Source organism: Macaca fascicularis, chromosome 1 (genome assembly GCF_037993035.2).
Source record: "Macaca fascicularis isolate 582-1 chromosome 1, T2T-MFA8v1.1".
Classification (NCBI taxonomy): Eukaryota; Metazoa; Chordata; class Mammalia; order Primates; family Cercopithecidae; genus Macaca; species Macaca fascicularis.
In genome coordinates this window covers 189,525,927-189,543,596 of record NC_088375.1, presented here as the reverse complement: position 1 = coordinate 189,543,596, position 17,670 = coordinate 189,525,927, and the positions used below count along the sequence as shown (strand labels likewise).

Genomic DNA, 17,670 nt, shown 5'->3' with positions numbered 1-17,670 from the left:
AAGGTAAATTGTACTCCATCAAAATTTAACACTTTTGTGCTTCAAAGGACACTATCAAGAAAGTTAAGACACCTCACAAAATGGGAAAATGTATTTGCAAATCATGTATCTGATAAGGGACTAGTATCTAGAATGAATAAGGAACTCTCACAACTTAACAATAAAAAGACAACCCAATTAAAAAATGGGCAAAGGATCCGAATAAACATTTTTTTCCAAAGAAGTTATACAAATGACCAACACATACATGAAAAGATGCTCAACATCATTAGTCACCAGAGAAATGCAAATCCAAACCAACCACAATGAGATACTACTTCCGGGCCTCCACCAGGATGGATATAATAAAAAAGATAGACAATAACAGGCATTGGCAAAGATGTGGAGAAACTGAAACACTCATACATTGATAGCAGAATTATAAAGTGATGCACTTTGCAAAATAGTTTGGCAGTTCCTCAAAATGTTATACATAGTTACTGCATGATCCAACAATTCTACTCCTAGATGTATACCCAAGAGAAATGAAAACATGTATCCACACAAAAGCTAGTATGCAAATGTTCACAGCAGCATTAGTCACAATAACCAAAAGGAAAACAACCCAAACATGCAACAACCAATTAATGGATAAACAAAATGTGGTATATCCATACAATGTAATATTATTCACCATTAAAAAAGAATAAAGTACAGATACATGTTACACATTTATGGACCTTGAAAACATTATGCTAAGTGAAAGAAGCCAGTCACGAAAGACTACATATTCTTACTCAATTTATATAAAATGGCTAGAATAAGCAAATCCATAGAGACAGAAAGTAGACTGGTAGTTGCTTAGGACCATATGGGATTGGATTGGGGAGTGATAGCTAAAGGATACAGGGTTCTTTTGGGGTAAGGAAAATCTTCTAAAATTGACTGTGGTGAAGGCAGCCCCTACCTGTGAATATAGTAAAAGCCACTGAATTGTACACTTTAAATGGATGAGTTGTACAGTACATGAAGTATATCTCACTAAAGATATTAGCGGGGGAAAACTTGCTGTAAGGTCCCCTCATTCCAGACTACAAAGTCTTCAGGGATACTGCTGGAGACTGGTTTTCAAGGCCTCATTAGGCAGCCTAGACGTCAAAACAGAGGGAAGATAGCCTCTTTAATAAAAACAAAACAAACAAAAACCCTAGCAAGGCTAACCTGTCTTGATGGTCTGCTAGAAGGCATATTTATCACACGGATATATGACTGAGGAAAGTTAAAATCCAACTCCTCAATTCTAATCTCCAAGTGAATAGATAAAAGGGAGTAGGTACTGAAAAACCATTCACTACTAAATGAAGTTCTAAATAAAACTATACTAACATACTGGATAACATTTTGGTTGAGTGACTTTTGTTGCTAATTACCTTGATGCTATATTAATAATATTTGCAAGGGACCAAGCACAGTGGTTCACACCTGTAATCCCAGAAATTTTGGGAGGTTGAGGCAGGCAGATCACCTGAAGTCAGGAGTTCAAGACCAGCCTGGTCAACATGGCAAAACTCTGTCTCTACTAATAATACAAAAATTAGCCAGGGATGGTGGTGCACACCTACAATCCCAGCTACTTGGGAGGCTGAGGCAGGAGAATCACTTCAACCCGGGAGGCAGAGGCTACAGTGAGCTGAGATCATGCCACTGCACTCTAGCCTGGTCAACAGACAGAGACTCTGTCTCAAAGAAAATAATAATAATAATAATAATAACAACAATAATATTTGCAAGGGACAATATATAATCTGAAAACTTTCGCAATCAGTACTTTAAAAACATATCAAAGAACTATTAATAAAGCATATTCAACGATACTATATTTGATCTTTAAAACCTACATAATAGGCCGGGCTGGTGACTCACATCTGCAATCCTAGCACTTTGGGAGGCCGAGGTGGGTGGATCGCTTGAGCCCAGGAGTTCAGGACCAGCGGGGCAACATAGCAAAACCTTATCTCTACAAAAAATTAGCCAGGCATGGTGGCATGTACCTGCAGTCCCAGCCACTCAGGAGGCTGAGGTGAGGGAATTACCTGAGCCTAGAAGGTAGGGGCTGCAGTAAGCCATGATCTTGTCGCTGCATTCCAGCCTGGGTGACAGAGCTGGACCTTGTCTCAAACAAAACAAAACAAAACAAAACAAAAACAACCTAATTACCTGATTTTAATGTCACATAATGTGCTACCTCAGCAACAGATGGTGTTTATGAAAAAAGGAGATTTACCAATACAAAGAAAAGTAACATCAGGGAGTAGAGGACATTTAGCATCTAATTTACCACTGGGGCATCTCTTGATACTTCCCTGCCCAATGTTGACAGTAAATGAACAAACGCAGTGGGCAAGGCCTGAGAAACGTCACAGTAACTAGGCTCAGGCTTTTCTATAAAACAGTTGCTGGGTACAGTGGCTCACACCTGTAATCCCAGCATTGTGGGAGGCTGAAGCAGGCAGACTGCTTGAGCTCAGGAGTTCGAGACCAGCTTGGGCAATATGGCAAAACCCTGTCTCCACAAAAAAAAATAAAAATTAGCCAAATTAGCCAGGCATGGTGGTACATGCCTATAGTCCCAGCTACTCGGGAGGCTGAAGTAGGAGGATCACCTGGGCCAGGAAGGTGGAGGTTGCAGTGAGCTGAGATCATACCACTGTATTCCAGCCTGGGTGACAGAGCCAGACACCGCCTCAAAAAAAAAAACCAAAAAAACAAAAAAACAGTCACTACCCATTCCCAGGTAAAACACTCAGACCAGCCGAGATTCTGGCTAAGAATCCGTAATAGAGTTTAGAGAAGGGGGACAAGATCAGCTGTGTTCTAGGGACTACTTTCAGTGACAGAAGTTGTGATTTGCCTCCTAATTTTACTCTTGTAAGTATCCCCAGAAAAAGAGACCAAACAATCCTGGAGGGGCTGTTCCCTTATAGGGTGAATTTACTCTACGAAAAGAATCCAAGAGTCAGAGGAAATGCAGTGCTCAGATCCTTCCTTCAGGACCAAGGCATTTATTCCTCTAACTGCCAGGAGAGTTGGCTGCTGAGAGGTTACAGCTATGTCCTCCTCCACAAGCTGCCCTCAACCAAAGTATAACAGGTTGAGTTCTCTGAAAGGAAACACCAAGATAGAATGAGAAATGCAAGACACTTACTAGGGATCGACATCTGTGAAAGAACGGCAACAGAAGCAGGACTGGGAAGAGGAAGAAATCAAACTGTAATGCAGGCCTGACAAAAGCTCAGTCAACGAGGTATGGCTCTCTGGAGCAGGTATTGCCTGTCGAAGGGTTCCATGTTTGACTGAAATAGCTGGATCTTTACACTCCTACCTTGCTCAGTCATTTGTAAGCTGCCCCTAGAAAAGTATGACCTCAGATGAAGCAGATCTCTGCTGCTGAGACAGACCGTGAATCAGCTGACAGTTGGAAGCTGTCTGATGAAAGCACTTCCTGCAGCTGGGCAGCAAGTAGTTCCCTGAAGAGAAACAGTGTAGTTCACCTTCATCTCTACCACATAAAGAAAAATGCCCCACCCAGGGTTATGCCTCTTCTCCCTCAGGTCAGCCCACATCTATTTTCAGATAACTGTCAAGTGCCATCCCAGCTGCAGAGCTCCCCATAGGATTGACTGAAGTCTCCATTGTGACTGCATCAGTTCAACTTCTCTGCCCACCTAATTGTGCTTTCCTCACTCCTTTATAAGTGTCCTGAAAGTACATAGGGAATTGAGGCTCAGAGAGGTTAAGTAACTTGTCCAAGGTTACACAGCTAGAAAGTGGCAGAACTGGGATTTGGGCCCAGGTCTCCAAACACAGCACTTAGGAATTTAGACCTCATTCTCTACGAAACAGAATGTTTGAAGGTTTTCCTTTCCTTTTTGTTTTATTGGAATATTTGCTTTTCTAATGATAGCTTTATTATGTAATTCATACATAATAGAGCTCACCCTTGAGAGGCACACAACTGTGAAAAGTACACAATTTGGTGTTATTTAGTATATTCACAGATTTGTGCAACCATTGCCACTATCTAATTTTGGAACATTTTCACCCCAAAAGGAAATCCCATACTCATTAGTAATCACTCCCCTTACTCACAGGCCCTACAAACCACTAACCTACTACTTTCTGTCTCCAGGATTTGCCTATTCTGGACATTTTGGATAAATAAAATAATATATGTGGCTTTTAACTTTTTTATTGTGGTAAAATATATATAAGATTTATCATTTTTAAATGGACAGTTCAGTGGTATTAAGTACATTCACACTGTTGTGCAATCATCACTCCTACCTATCTCCAGAATTTTTCATCCTCGCATACTAAAATTCTAGTTCAACAGAACAATAACTCTTCACTTCTCTCTCCTCTCAGCCCCTGGCAACCTCTAAATTCTACTTCTATCTCTATGAATTTGCCTACCCAAATACTGCATATAAGTGGAATCATAATAATGTTTGTCCTTTGGTGTCTGGCTTATTCACTTAGCATAATCTTTAACATTCATCCACGTTGTAGCATGTATCAGGATTTCCTTCCTTTTTAGGGCTAAATAACATTTCCTGTAGGTAGACAGAAAGACAGAGGAAGGAAGGAAAGAAGGAAGGGAGGGAGGGAGGGAGGGAGGGAAGGAAGGAAGGAAGGAAAATAGACCACCTTTTGTTTATCCATTCATCTGTCGATGGACACTTGGGTTGTTTTCATCTTCTGCCTATTGTGAATAATCCTACTGTAAAACACGGTTGTATAAATATCTATTCAATTCCCTGCTTTCGATTATTTTGGTTATACACCCAGAAGCAGAATTTCTGGCTCATATGGTTATTCTATGTTTAATTTTTTGAGGAACTGCCATACTGTTTTCTACAGCAGCTACACCATTTTATATTTCCAAATGGTTCCAACTTCTCCACATCCTTGCCAACATTTGTTATTTTCTGGCTTTTTAAAAAAATAATATCCATCCTAACGGGTGTGAAGTAGTATTTCATTGTAGTTTTGATTTTCATTACTCTAATAATGAGTGCTGTTGATCATCTTTTCTTGTGCTTATTGGTCATCTGTACATTGTCTCTGGAGAAATGTTTATTCAAGTCCTTTGCCATTTTTGAATTAGGTTGTTTCTTGTGGCTGAGTTGTAGTTTAATATATTCTGGATATTAATCCCCTTATCATGCAGTTTGGTTTTGAGTGTCTAGTAAGATATCCATTTAGAAATATCTGGCAGGCAAATATATATGCTGATCTTTGGATTATTTGGAAGTGCTTCAGAGTTTCAAAGGGAAGAAGTAGCTGGCCATGCTGATGAAGTTCTAGGCTCCATCGCAATCCCCAACACAGCTCAGATTTTATCTGCTTCAAAAGCTGGAATTCCAGCTTAAGACTTCATTTGAAAGTGAGCGTACAGTTGCTTTAAACAAATTTTAAACCACTACATTATATCATGCTATCTTATGTTCATAAAATTGTAGTTGAAACTGTAGAAATAAATTAGATTCTAAATTAGAAGACTTGATATAAGAAGGAACATCCTACTTTTGTGGGGTAAGAGAATAAAAGAAAATAGAAAGCCAGAATAATGAAGTAAAACAGAAATCTAGGAAGAAGCATTTCAAGAGAAATGTACAGTAGACTACAGAAAATTCTATACAGAGGTCATGAAGAATGAGGACTAGAAAAAAGATACTGTGTTTGGCAATCATGAGGTCACTAGCGACCTTTAAGAGATCAATTTTAATTTAGTGACTGAAAGCATAAGTCAGACTACAAAACCTTTAGAAGGTGGAATGAAGGTTGAGGGAGGAAAGGTAACCAATACAGAATACTCTCAATTTTGGTACAGGCTGTAATAATAATAGTGAATATTTACATAGCACTTAATATGTGTTCAGCCTCATTATAAATGCTTTACATATTAACTAATTTAATCCTCAAAACAACCTATGAAGTAGGTACCATCATTTTGCCCTTTTACAGTTGAAAAAACTGAGACTTTGAAGGAGCCAGAATTGCATATTTGTGATAGTATGTATGTGTACATATGTGTATATATACACACACACATATGGTAGATATATACAAATACGTGTGATGGTAAAGACTACAATAATATAATATTGAGTGAGACAAAACATAAAGAGTTTTTCACAATAGGGAGCCATAATGTGGGGAAGGATTTTATATTACCAATAACATCAATGTATGTTGGTGATGTTGGCTAGTCATGTCAGTTAGCAGGTATTGATAGATTTAAACAAAATAAGAACAAGCTGGCTTTTCCAGAACCTATCAGTGCTACAGGCCTCTATTCAACAAAACCATGAATGAATAGGGGGGAAAATGTAATTATCTCCAAGGCTTTCAAAGACACAATACATTTTCTTGTTGCTCACAGACCAAAAGATAATGGAGGGACAAAAAGCTATTTTGCTGATTAGTTCCATTGTATGTTTATGCCTAAAAGAAGCAATAATTTTTTTTGAACAAAAAAGGAAAGGATTATCTGAAGATAACAAAAAGCTATTCTAAAACCAGAAATCTGTAGTTTACTCTGAGAAAAAAGGATTCGTATTTGGCAACATTCTGTCATCTTCCTTCCTACTAGTATTATCCCTTTGGATCAACTATGCACTAAAGTATTAGAGGGCATACAAAATGTTAATACAGAAAGAATTTTATTAAAGGTTAATCTAACTTGTAAGCAGTAAAGTGTTTTCGATCTTTACTGCAATATTGGACATAATTCTAAAATTTCTTACAATTGTAATTATATTAAAATAGAGCAATGTATCCAGTAGTACCCACTTCCCAAGTTAATCACTTCCTACTCTCTGCCCCCATAGTAACTTCTTCTATTATTACAAAACACTGTGGTAAATGCCATTTTATTTATTCAGACCCTTAACTGATTTAACAGAAAATTTTTAAATGCCATTTTTATATGTACATTCCATAGTAAACTGTGTGCCTCTTAAATATAGAAATTATGTTGTTTTGCACAGAACATACTAAAAAATTAAAAGTTTTTTTTGTTGTTGTTGTTTTTGAGACAGGGTCTTGCTCTGTTGCCCAGGCTGGAGTACAATGGCCTGTGATCACAGCTCACTGTAGCCCCAACTTTCCAGGCTCAAGCATTCCTCCCACCTCAGCTCCCCAAGTAGTTGGGACTACAAGTGTGTGCCAACATGCCTGGCTAATTTTTTAATAGGGACAGGGACTCCCTATGTTGCCCAGGCTGTTCTTGAACTTCTGGGGTCAAGTGATCCTCCCACCTAAGCATCCCAAAGTGCTGGGATCCCAAGTGTGAGCCACTGTGCTCAGCTAAAAAAAATTAGGTTTTATAAATAAATAAATGGGTGAACAAACACGAAGAAAATTATAGCTTGGCATTGCATTAAACACAAACATCTTTTGATGACAGTAACAATGACAATTTTTACTTTGGAATAAGACCTCTCCAAAATACAGAGAGAAACATTCTTTGAGTAGTTAAGAGAATGATTTTCCTTCACATCCATTAATAAAGATAGGTGAAACAATAAATAGAAAATAAAGTTGACATGGTCCATAGCATTTGTAGAATGAAAATTACATAACGTTTTGACTGCCAACAATAGGTTCAGAAACAATGATAATACTAATAAAGGTGTTCATTTTTCTTTTCCTTTTTTTTTTTAAAGACAGGGTCTCACTCTGTCACCTAGGCTGGAGAGCAGTGACGCCATCATGGCTTACTGCAGCCTCAACCTCTTGGGCTCAAGCGATCCTCCCATCTCAGCCTCCCAAGTAGCCGGGACTATAGGTGAGCACCACTACGCCCAGCTAATTTTTTTTTTAAAGATAAGGTCTCACTATGCTGCCCAGGCTGGTCTCAAACCCCTGGGCTCAAGTGATCCTCCTGTCTCGCCTCCCAAAGCACTGGGATTTCAGGTGTGAGCCACCATGCCAGGCCAGGTGATCATTTTTCTACACGGCATTTCTGAACTTTAGCTGCATATAAAATTACCTGGGAGCTTTTTAACAATTCTGAAATTTGGTCCTAATTCTCAGCAGATTCTGACGTGATTAATTTGGAGTGAGTCTCAGGTACCGTTTTTTTTTTTTTTTTTTAATCTCCCCAGGTGATTTTAATGTGAAACCAAGATGGAAGCCCACAATTCTTTTCTTTAAAATCAAATCTTTGAGGTAGAATTTACATTCAGTAAAATCTGCCAATTTAAGCATACAATTTAATAACTTTTGACAAATGAATGTAGTCATGTAACCACTACAGTCATTAACATTTCCATCACCCAAAAGTTTTCTCACATCTACGAACCTGAGCCAATCCCTCAAGATGAATCCTGAGTGGCTAACTGGGCCTACATTTAAAATAGAGCCAAACAGCCATTTACTGACTAGAAGTTACACACTTATCTGAGTTCCTGGAAAACTCACACCTCTGCTTAACTTTGGGACTTTCATAGCTGACTATGCCTATTCACATTGCCCAAAACAACCAATAGGCTGTCGCTTGCATACTACAAATATTCAAGTACAAGTATTTATATGAACATATGAGGGTCTTCAAAAAGTTTGTGGAAAATGAGTATTATAAAAAAACTACACATGGATTTCACTTTTTTTTTTTTTTGCACTGAAATAAACTCATACTAACTTGCTATAATATATCTGGATAGGATCTAGTTTAAGGCACGAAAAAGGACAAGACGTAAGTTTGAAAAGAGCCCCTATCAGAGAAACATGAATTCTGCTAAAATTAAAGCAAGAACAAACACCAAATTTATGGTGAAGCTTGGGAGGAAGAATGGTGAAACCACTGATGCTTTATAAAATGTGTATGGGCAATGCCCCCAAAGAAATCAGCAGTTTACAAACGGATAACTTATTTTAAAAGGGTGAGACAATGCTGAACATGAAGCCTACAGCAGTAGACCATCCACATCAATTTGTGAGGAAAAACATTCATGTTGTTTGTGCTCTAATCAAGGAGGACAGACAATTAACAGCAGAAACAACAGACAATACCATAGACATCTCAATTTGTACAGCTTACATAATTCTGCTGAGAAATTAAAGTTGAACAAAACTTCCACTTAACAGGTGCCAAAACCACTGCATCCAGATCAGCTAATAAGAGCAGGGCTTTCACTGGAAATTCTAAACAAGCAGGATCAAGACCCTGAGGCATTTCATTGAAGAACTGTGACAGGAGATGAAACATGACTTTACCAGTATGATCCTGAAGACAAAGCACAATTAAAGCAACGGCTACCAAGAGGCAGGAGTGGTCCAATGAAAGCAAGACCAGACTGATCAAGAGCAAAGGTCATGGCAACAGTTTTTTAGGATATTCAAGTCATTTTACTTGCTGACTTTCTGGAGGGACAAAGAATGGTAACATTTGATTTATTATGTGAGTGTTTTCAGAAAGTTAGCCAAAGCATTAGCAGAAAAATGCCCAGGAAAGCTTTACCAGAGTTTTTCTCCACCACAACAATGTTCCTGCTTATTCCTCTCATCAAACAAGGGCAATTCTATGAGAGTTTTGATGAGAAATCATTAGGCATCCACCTTACAGTCCTGATTTGGCTCCTTCTGACTTCTTTTTGTTCCCTAATCTTTAAAAAAGTCTTCAGAAGGCACCAATTTTTCTTCAGTCAATAATGTAAAAAAGACTGCATTGACATGGCTGAATTCCTAGGACCGTCACTTCTTTAGGGATGAGCTAAGTGGCTTGTATCATTACTTATAAAAGTTCTTGAACTTGATGGAGTTTATGTTGAAAAATAAAGTTTATACTTCTAATTTTTATCCTTTAATTCCATTTTTCCATGAGCTTTTGAAATCCCCTTATATGTTTTCATTTCTCTCAGGTAAATACCTAAGAGTAGGATTGCTGAATCTTTTGTTTAAGTACATGATTAGCTACAATAGGACATTGTTTTCCATGTAGCTGCACCATTTTGCATTCATACCATACTTTACATACCAGCAATGTATGAGAGTTCCAGTTACTCCATATACTTGTCAGCTCTTGGTACAGTCTTTTTTTTTTCTTTAACCATTTTAGTGTGTGTGTAATGTAGGTATTTCCTTGAATTTTAATTTGTATTTCTCTAAGGACTAAATTATACAAAGTATACAAACAACTGTTGTGAAGGCAAGAAAACCACTAGGCAGAAGGGTACTTCAGCTTTTGCTTCAGTAGTCTTTTTTTTTTTTTTTTTTTGAGGCAGAGTCTCACTCTGTCGCCCAGGCTAGAGTGCAGTGGCACGATCTTGGCTCACTGCAACCTCTGCCTCCTGGGTTCCAGCAATTTTCCTGCCTCAGACTCCGGAGTAGCTGGGACTACAGGCGTACGCCACCACGCTTGGCTAATATTTTTGTATTTTTAGTAGAGACAGGGTTTCCCCATGTTGGCCAGGATGATCTTGATCTCCTGAACTCGTGATCCACCCGCTTCAGCCTCCCAAAGTGCTGGGAGTGAGCTACCACGCCTGGCCTCAACAGTCTACTTTTAAAGAAGGTAACTATGTTATACTCCCCTAAATACCACATTCATCACTCCATTATAAAGAACAGGCAAATGATCAAAAAACACGTATGCAAGGAACTTTTCAAAAACCGGTTTCAGAAACTCTCAGAGTCAAATATTCACTCAGTTTATAACTTCCTCCCTACATAAGGAAGGCAACGTAATATAGTCCTTAGAAGTTTAGGCTTTGATGCCCAACCTAACTTTGCATTCTAAGATAGGAAAATGCAAAGTATTACAGAAAGACTTCCACCAAAAACAGGTAAACAATTATTTACTGAGCCTTACGCATAATAAGTGACTAAATGCTAATTCAAGGAATGAATCAAGAACAAGTTAATAATAAGCTTCAAGGATAATTTTTATCTATGTAATGCTTTAAAAATCAGAAGCATCCAGAAATTGAGCCACAAAATGCCAGTATATCTTTTAGGCTTTAGTCACATATAAAGCAATTAAGAGAGATGTCATACTACACAAATATAAAAAATGACATGACAATTTACTCATTCATTCAATAAACATTTTCTGAGCATCAACTTAGGACAAACCACATTATATATCCTAAGGGGGAGAACAATTACATTGAAAACCAAAAATTAATCAGTTGACTATATATGATTACAAAAACTATCACAGAGTAATTTAGCATATAATCACATAATACTACAGCTAATATTTAAATAAGTATGATTTTCTTAGTCTACTAGCTCCATGATAGGCTAAAAGTGTCCAAGAAGCATGCTGCCCATATTAGAAAGAAATAAGCCTATAAATAAACCACAAGGTAAAAAAATTCACATAAAAGTTATCTGGAATAAATTATTATCTATTTCTAATACCAAACACTAATTCTAAACCATAGTAATTTAGGGTTTGGAAACAGACATTAAAACACTGTTCATAGGCTTTCAAGGTTATCCATTTCTAAAGCTGAGTTATAAATGGTGTGCGTGAAAAAAACCCACAGTAATCTATTCATTCATATATGTATACCCTGAGTGCTATATCACACAGTCATCATTTTTTATCAAGAATGATAATTTTAACCTTTAAGTAACCACTTATTTGTCAAAAACATTCCACATGTATTAAGATTAAATAATCAATCATGCAAATTGAATCAAGCAAGTCTAAATAATGCTTACCTAATAAAATTAATATGGTGATTTCCTAACTTAAGCCATACTTAATGTAATAAAGTTTAAAATTCACATGAAACTCAGATATGCAACAAGAAACAAGTATGAGAAGCTGTTAAGGGCTGAATTATGTCACCCCCCCAAAAAATATGCTGAAGTCCTAATCCCCAATACCTCAGAACATAACCTCAGTCCCTCATGATGTGACCTTGGAAATAGGGTTGTTGCAAATGTGATTAGTTGAGATAAGGTCATACTGAAGTAGGGTGAGCCCCTAATCCAATATGACCGGTGTCCTTGTAAGAAGGCTATGTGAAAACAGACACACACAGGGAGAATGCCACATGACCACAAAAGCAGACACTGGAATTTGGGGGCTACAAGTCAAAGAATGCCAAAGACAGCCAACAAACCACCAGAACTAGCAAGAGGCAACAAGGGATTCCCCTGTAGGTTGCAGAAGGAGTATAGCACTGCCAACACCTTGATTTTGGATTTCTAGCCTCCAGAACTCTGAGACAATACATTTCTGTGGTTTTAAGCCAATTCAGTTTGTGATACTTTGTTACAGCAGCCATAGGAAACTAATACAGCATGTATATGTTTCTCTTATACATTATATTAATGCACTGATTTTTTAAAATTTTATTTTCTATGGTATCATACAGTAAACTTGACTTTTTTGGTGTATAGTTCCATACATTTTAACACATGTATATATTCATATAACCTTCATCATAATAGATTACTGACAGTTAATGTCTTGTTTTTTAATTGCCATTAGTGAAACAAGAGAAATAAAATTGTTTCCCATAGGCATAAATTTCCAGCCTTTTCATTAATATATTTTTAAAATTCCTAAAATAAAGATAACCTCTAAAATAAAATTCACTATCTTTAGTTTATCCATCATCTTTAAAATCCAAAGCTGTATCCTTGAGAAAGTCACCTTTAGGAAAATTCATTTAAAGCTTTCATTTGAAGAAATTGATAAATCACCATTCTTCACAAAAAAACAGATGGTCAAAGACAGAAGATTCACCTAAGTTGTAACACTCATGCTACTTAATGCTATCAGTTTATTATATGCACAAGTCTGGAGTTTTCCCCATATATTCCAATACCACTCATTCTCAAAATTCATGTCTCTCTGTTTTACAACACTGAGAAATCCATTCTTAACATTCAGTCATTCAACAAGCACTTATTGAACATTAAAATGTGTGTATATGTGATGTGTTAGGGTGGAGGGAGAGAACTCATTGCTCAAAAAAAAAAAGAAGATAATGTGATTTAAAACTTGAAAAATTTCTATGCTAAAAAGCACACCCGCTTAAAGGAATGCAGCTGCCTTCTGTGATGGAATATCTTAAATATAAATAAAGTCATTTTTCTCCACATGAAATTTTATTATAATTTTATTCATTCTAACTTACATATGATGCTATAGTTTTCTCAATGTAGGTATCTTTTATTCCCCAAACAATATAGATTAAAGGAAATTACATATAAAAATCAACAACCGTAATACTTGTTACTGACAAATTTCACAAAAGTTGTACTACAGAAAAATTTCACAGACCTGTTTACTGATGATATACAAGTGTACACAATTTAAAACTTACTACTTGATGTTTAAGTTATAGATAACTTCCTGAAATAGGCCACTTTTTATATTTCCATTATTGACTTTATAATTGTACCTCTTCCACATAAGGTAATACTTAGCATTCTGGTTCCAGTCTAGAAGACTTCAAGAATAAATCATGTACTTATTTAAAAATGTGTGGACTAAAACTATGGGGTTTTGTTGAAGTCACCTGTCAAAATCTACTTAAAATTTCTGGATAAATATGTATATAACTCAGATGTACCAGGTGCAGAAGGCCCCTGCATTCCTTTACCCAATTTTTAAAACTAAATATCCAAGTAATTATAATATTTCTGTGTTTAAGTGAGAAAAATTGTTAATGCTTTTTTCCTTCAATCAATTCAGATTTTCCTGAGAAACAGCAAAGCTTCTTTAAGTTTTACCAAACACAAAGAAATCAATTTAAAATACAGTGGATAGCAAAAGGGTCAAAATGTTACAACCATTAGTAAATTATAGTTGTCTTATTCTTACGCCATCTGCAGACTTCTGAATAAGTATTTTCCCAAGGTTTATACTACTACTATACCCATGGGCTTCTGAAACAAGTTAAAAATGCCGACGCTGAAACATATGAATTCTATTATCTTTACAATACTGAGATCAGACTGTAAGTCTATTTACATAGCTTCAAACTTACAGACATCCATGAAGAGACTAACTTGCAATTTCCCCCTTTTAAAGGGAATACCACTTCTGATGCAGTACTTACATAAAAGAAATGTATCCTTTGAGCATAGCTGGAAAAGTTTTAGTTTTGATTTAAAATCTGAAGTATCCAATTTTTAACCGGAATTCATGACTTTCTATTACCAGATTACAGAATTTAGTCTACCTACTATTTCTATAAGTTTTTGTTTGTTTTTAATTTATTTGCCTTGAAGGCTTTTTTGTTTGTGCTTTCTTTTTTCATTTAAATTCCCTTTTTCATTAAATTTCCTTATGACTCTTTTTCCTAAAAGGATGTTGTCACAGAAGTACCCCAACTTTCTGTTCTTCCTAAAACATCGGCCTTCAGTAACTTCCCAAATCTGAGGTTCTATTGTTTAGAAACAGTAAGGAAATATGTAGAATTCTTAATTAGCATCACTTAGTAATATTGAGTTTGAAGTGCACTTATAAACTGAAGAACACGATTACTATCTTGGTATATACAAATCACTTCATTCCTCATCTCTTGGCAATACTTTAGAAAGCCTACTTTCTAGATTAAGTAATTTACTTATAATTTTAAGTTTAGGAGACGGGGGATATGTCTCTATTAAAGGTGGTTCATACCAAAATACAGAACTCAAAAAGATGCAGAACAGGCTATCCTTCTCTCCTATACTTACTAACCTAAATTAAGGTCAGAATAATAAAAATTACACAGCTCATGGTTCTCAAGTAGCATAAACTTAAAGGGATAACTTTATTCACCGGTCTTCGTCTTTGAAATCCAAAGGCAATCACAAAACATGTTTGTTTATATGTGTCTTTTCTCAAGATCCCTGAAACTATAATATGAGAGCCTATAACTCCAGAACCACATTAACTTTCATATTATAAAGGGGAAATATCTGATTTAAACATGATCTAGATTAACAAAAATATCCGATTTCATTTGCAACGTGACACTTCAGTCACTTTAAAAATAGACACTTCTTTAAAACTCTTCCTCTCTTTCATTTGCTCCCTCAAGTTTGAAAACTCTTCCTTATCCATCTCTTACTACAAAACGACCACTTAAATTGACCCTTTTCAATTTAAAATATTTGAAACAAGAATCTTAAAAGTTAAATGATCTAAACTCAGAAAAATTAAAATTTACAGACTAATAGGAAAATGCATTTATTTTCATGTTTTCAGTGTTTCAGTATTAAAGCTGTACACCTTAATTACATGTTTATTCAAGTCACTCTTTCAAAAATATACACAAATAAACAAAGGACTAACCTCTTTCAAATAAACAAAACTTGCTCAAGCCACTGTCACTATATTCTGGCACAGGATAAATTTATATTTCACATTTGCAAAATAAATTGTGGTATGCTGTTGTTTTGGTTAGAAACACAGGAATCAATGATTCTCAATAACCAGAAGCAGATTACTTTATATCAAACAGCACGATTCAGAGAAAAACATTTTTCAAATATGTTGGTTTTACCTGGAGAGCTAGATGTCTGGGGTTTGTGTCTCTCTGTGCTTAATTCTAAAAACGACCTCCCTCCAACTCCTTTCAAAAATCAGTATTTTCTTCGATTTATATGAGCATATAGTGTACAACAAAACAAGATCTAGATTAACATAAAGTAAAGATATGTACTTCCAGAAGGCTATAATAATCCAAATAGAAAATTAATTCCACATGTTTTAATTTTCCACATAGCAAAGTCAATGTTAATCAATGTCATTTTTTTCTCTTTCTCCTTAACCATTCCACAAATCAGATGCACTGTATTTATATATTTAATAAGATTAACAAACTGACTAGAAGCTCCGGAGGAGTAAAGGAAGAAATCACTTGTATATTTTCCCATAACAAAAAGATAAAAGCAAGTACGACTTGTAAAATGAGAAGCTTTTGAAAAACCCAGCGTGATCAGCTTTTGATTTACCCCAGTCTGACAAGGAAGAGAGACCCCACCCCCACTCCAGATTGTATGGCTTTTTTTTTTTTTTTCCTTGGGTGGGGGTGTGGAGGAGAAGCTGTCACATTTCCATCTTCGGTTATTGTTAGTCCGCAGCCTAGATTCCCAAGCATCACTGATCCAGGGGAAAAATCCTAACGCAGACAACTAAAACTGTCTGAAATATGCAGGATTTTGTTGGGGCTCTTTTCCCAGTGTTAAAGTTAATTTCATCGAGGCTTAATCGGCTAGGGCTATTGATTGCCTCTGACAGTCTGTCCCTCAAACGCTCCCTCTAAAACCGCTTGTTCCAGATTTACTAACAATCCTCCCCTCTCCAAACTTAAATTAGGACAATGCATTTGTGAAATTATTACATCCAAAAAGGCATACCTCCCCATTCTCTTTGCCTTGGTGTGGGGAGTAGAAAGAGTGAAGAAGAGAGATCTATTCGCCCTTCAAACAAAAAGAAATGGGGGTAGAGGATCAGTGGAGGAAAAGAGCAGTGGTGGACCTGAGTGAAAGGTTGAAAAAAGTTTTTGTGACTTGTTCGTCCTTCGGCAGGGGTACAGGAGTTGGGCAGAAGGCGGGGTCTCGGCCCCAGGGCTCAGGCAAAGAGGCACCTGCGGAAGAGGAGGCTGAGCACCCGAGAGCGCCCGGGCGAGCACCTACCGACTTGCAGCACGTTCTCCACGGAGCCGCTGTCCAGCAGACGGATGCCCCGGCGGAAAGGGAGCCCTTCGCCACCGCAGCCGGCCGCGCCGGCCCCAGCGCCCAGCCCGGGGGATGCCCCAGCCGCGACGCCCCCGGGGGCGGAGCCGGCCGGAGCGGCGGCCCCGGGGGGTGGCGGCGGCCCCTCCTCGGCCGGTGAAGCCCCCGCGGCGCCGCCAGCCGCGCTGGCGCCGGGGCCGCCCCGGTACTGGAAGCTGGAGTACATGCAGATCTCCCGCTCATTCCGCGGGAAGGACCAGTAGACGATGCGGCGCTGCACGGGCTCCGGGATCCGCTCGAAGCGCTCCTCCACCCGTTCGTACGCCCACTTTTCCGCCACCGTCTTGGCGGCGCAGTCCAGTAAGGACTCCGGCTGCAGGTGGGGGCGGGCCCCGAGGACCAGGCAGCTGCTGCCGACGCCCCCTGCCCCTCCGCCGGCTGCCCCGGGTGAACCGCGAGGGTGGTGAGCCTGCGGGCTGGGCCACGAACACAGCCGCTTGGCCGGAGAGACCGGTGACGGGGAGAGCAGCTCCTCTTGCTCACCTCCGTCCGCCATTGCTGGGGACTGACTGACTGACTGAGGCGGCGGCAGCGGCTCGGGCTGCGGTGGAGACCCCGGCCACGGCCACGCGCCCCGCGCAAGCGCCCAGTGGCGGCGCCGAGGGGGGCGGGGCGAGAGAACCGGGAGCCCGCCGGCCCGAGTGGGGAACCTGGGCCGGGCCCGGGCGCGCGCCGCGAGGGCAGACGCTGGCGGCCTGCGGAGTAGCGTGAGGCGGCGCGCGCTGTCCGTGCCTCCGCGGACGCGAAGACAGGCGGGAGCGAGCGCGGGCCCGCGGCGCGCTTCAGGCGCAAACAGCCCAGAACGCGAGCCGAGCGCTCGCGCGGATCCGGCGGCCGCGGAGGGGAGAGGAGCGCCGGGCGCTCTCGCACGCCCGCCCGCGCACCCCCAACCCACCTGCCGCCGGCCAGACAGGAATGGACTGTGTGACC

At 38.9% G+C, this 17,670-nt stretch overlaps 1 protein-coding gene across 6 annotated transcripts in view; it reads right to left on the bottom strand.

The window, feature by feature from the left end:
- Window positions 1-17,259, bottom strand: part of ZSWIM5 (zinc finger SWIM-type containing 5) — a 193,239-nt gene extending 175,980 nt beyond the window's left edge. For 5 of the 6 annotated variants that reach the window (XR_012420925.1, XM_045372158.2, XM_065523482.1 and 2 more), the window contains exon 1: window positions 16,642-17,259. Coding sequence is in view for 5 of the 6 variants with exons in the window: in XM_045372158.2 (XP_045228093.1) it covers window positions 16,642-17,236 (595 nt within the window). In the remaining variant the exon portion in view is untranslated. Of the gene's footprint in view, window positions 1-3,184; window positions 3,400-16,641 lie in introns of those variants that run through there. The other variant, XM_045372170.2, reaches the window with a different exon arrangement.
- Window positions 17,260-17,670: the final 411 nt, after the last annotated feature.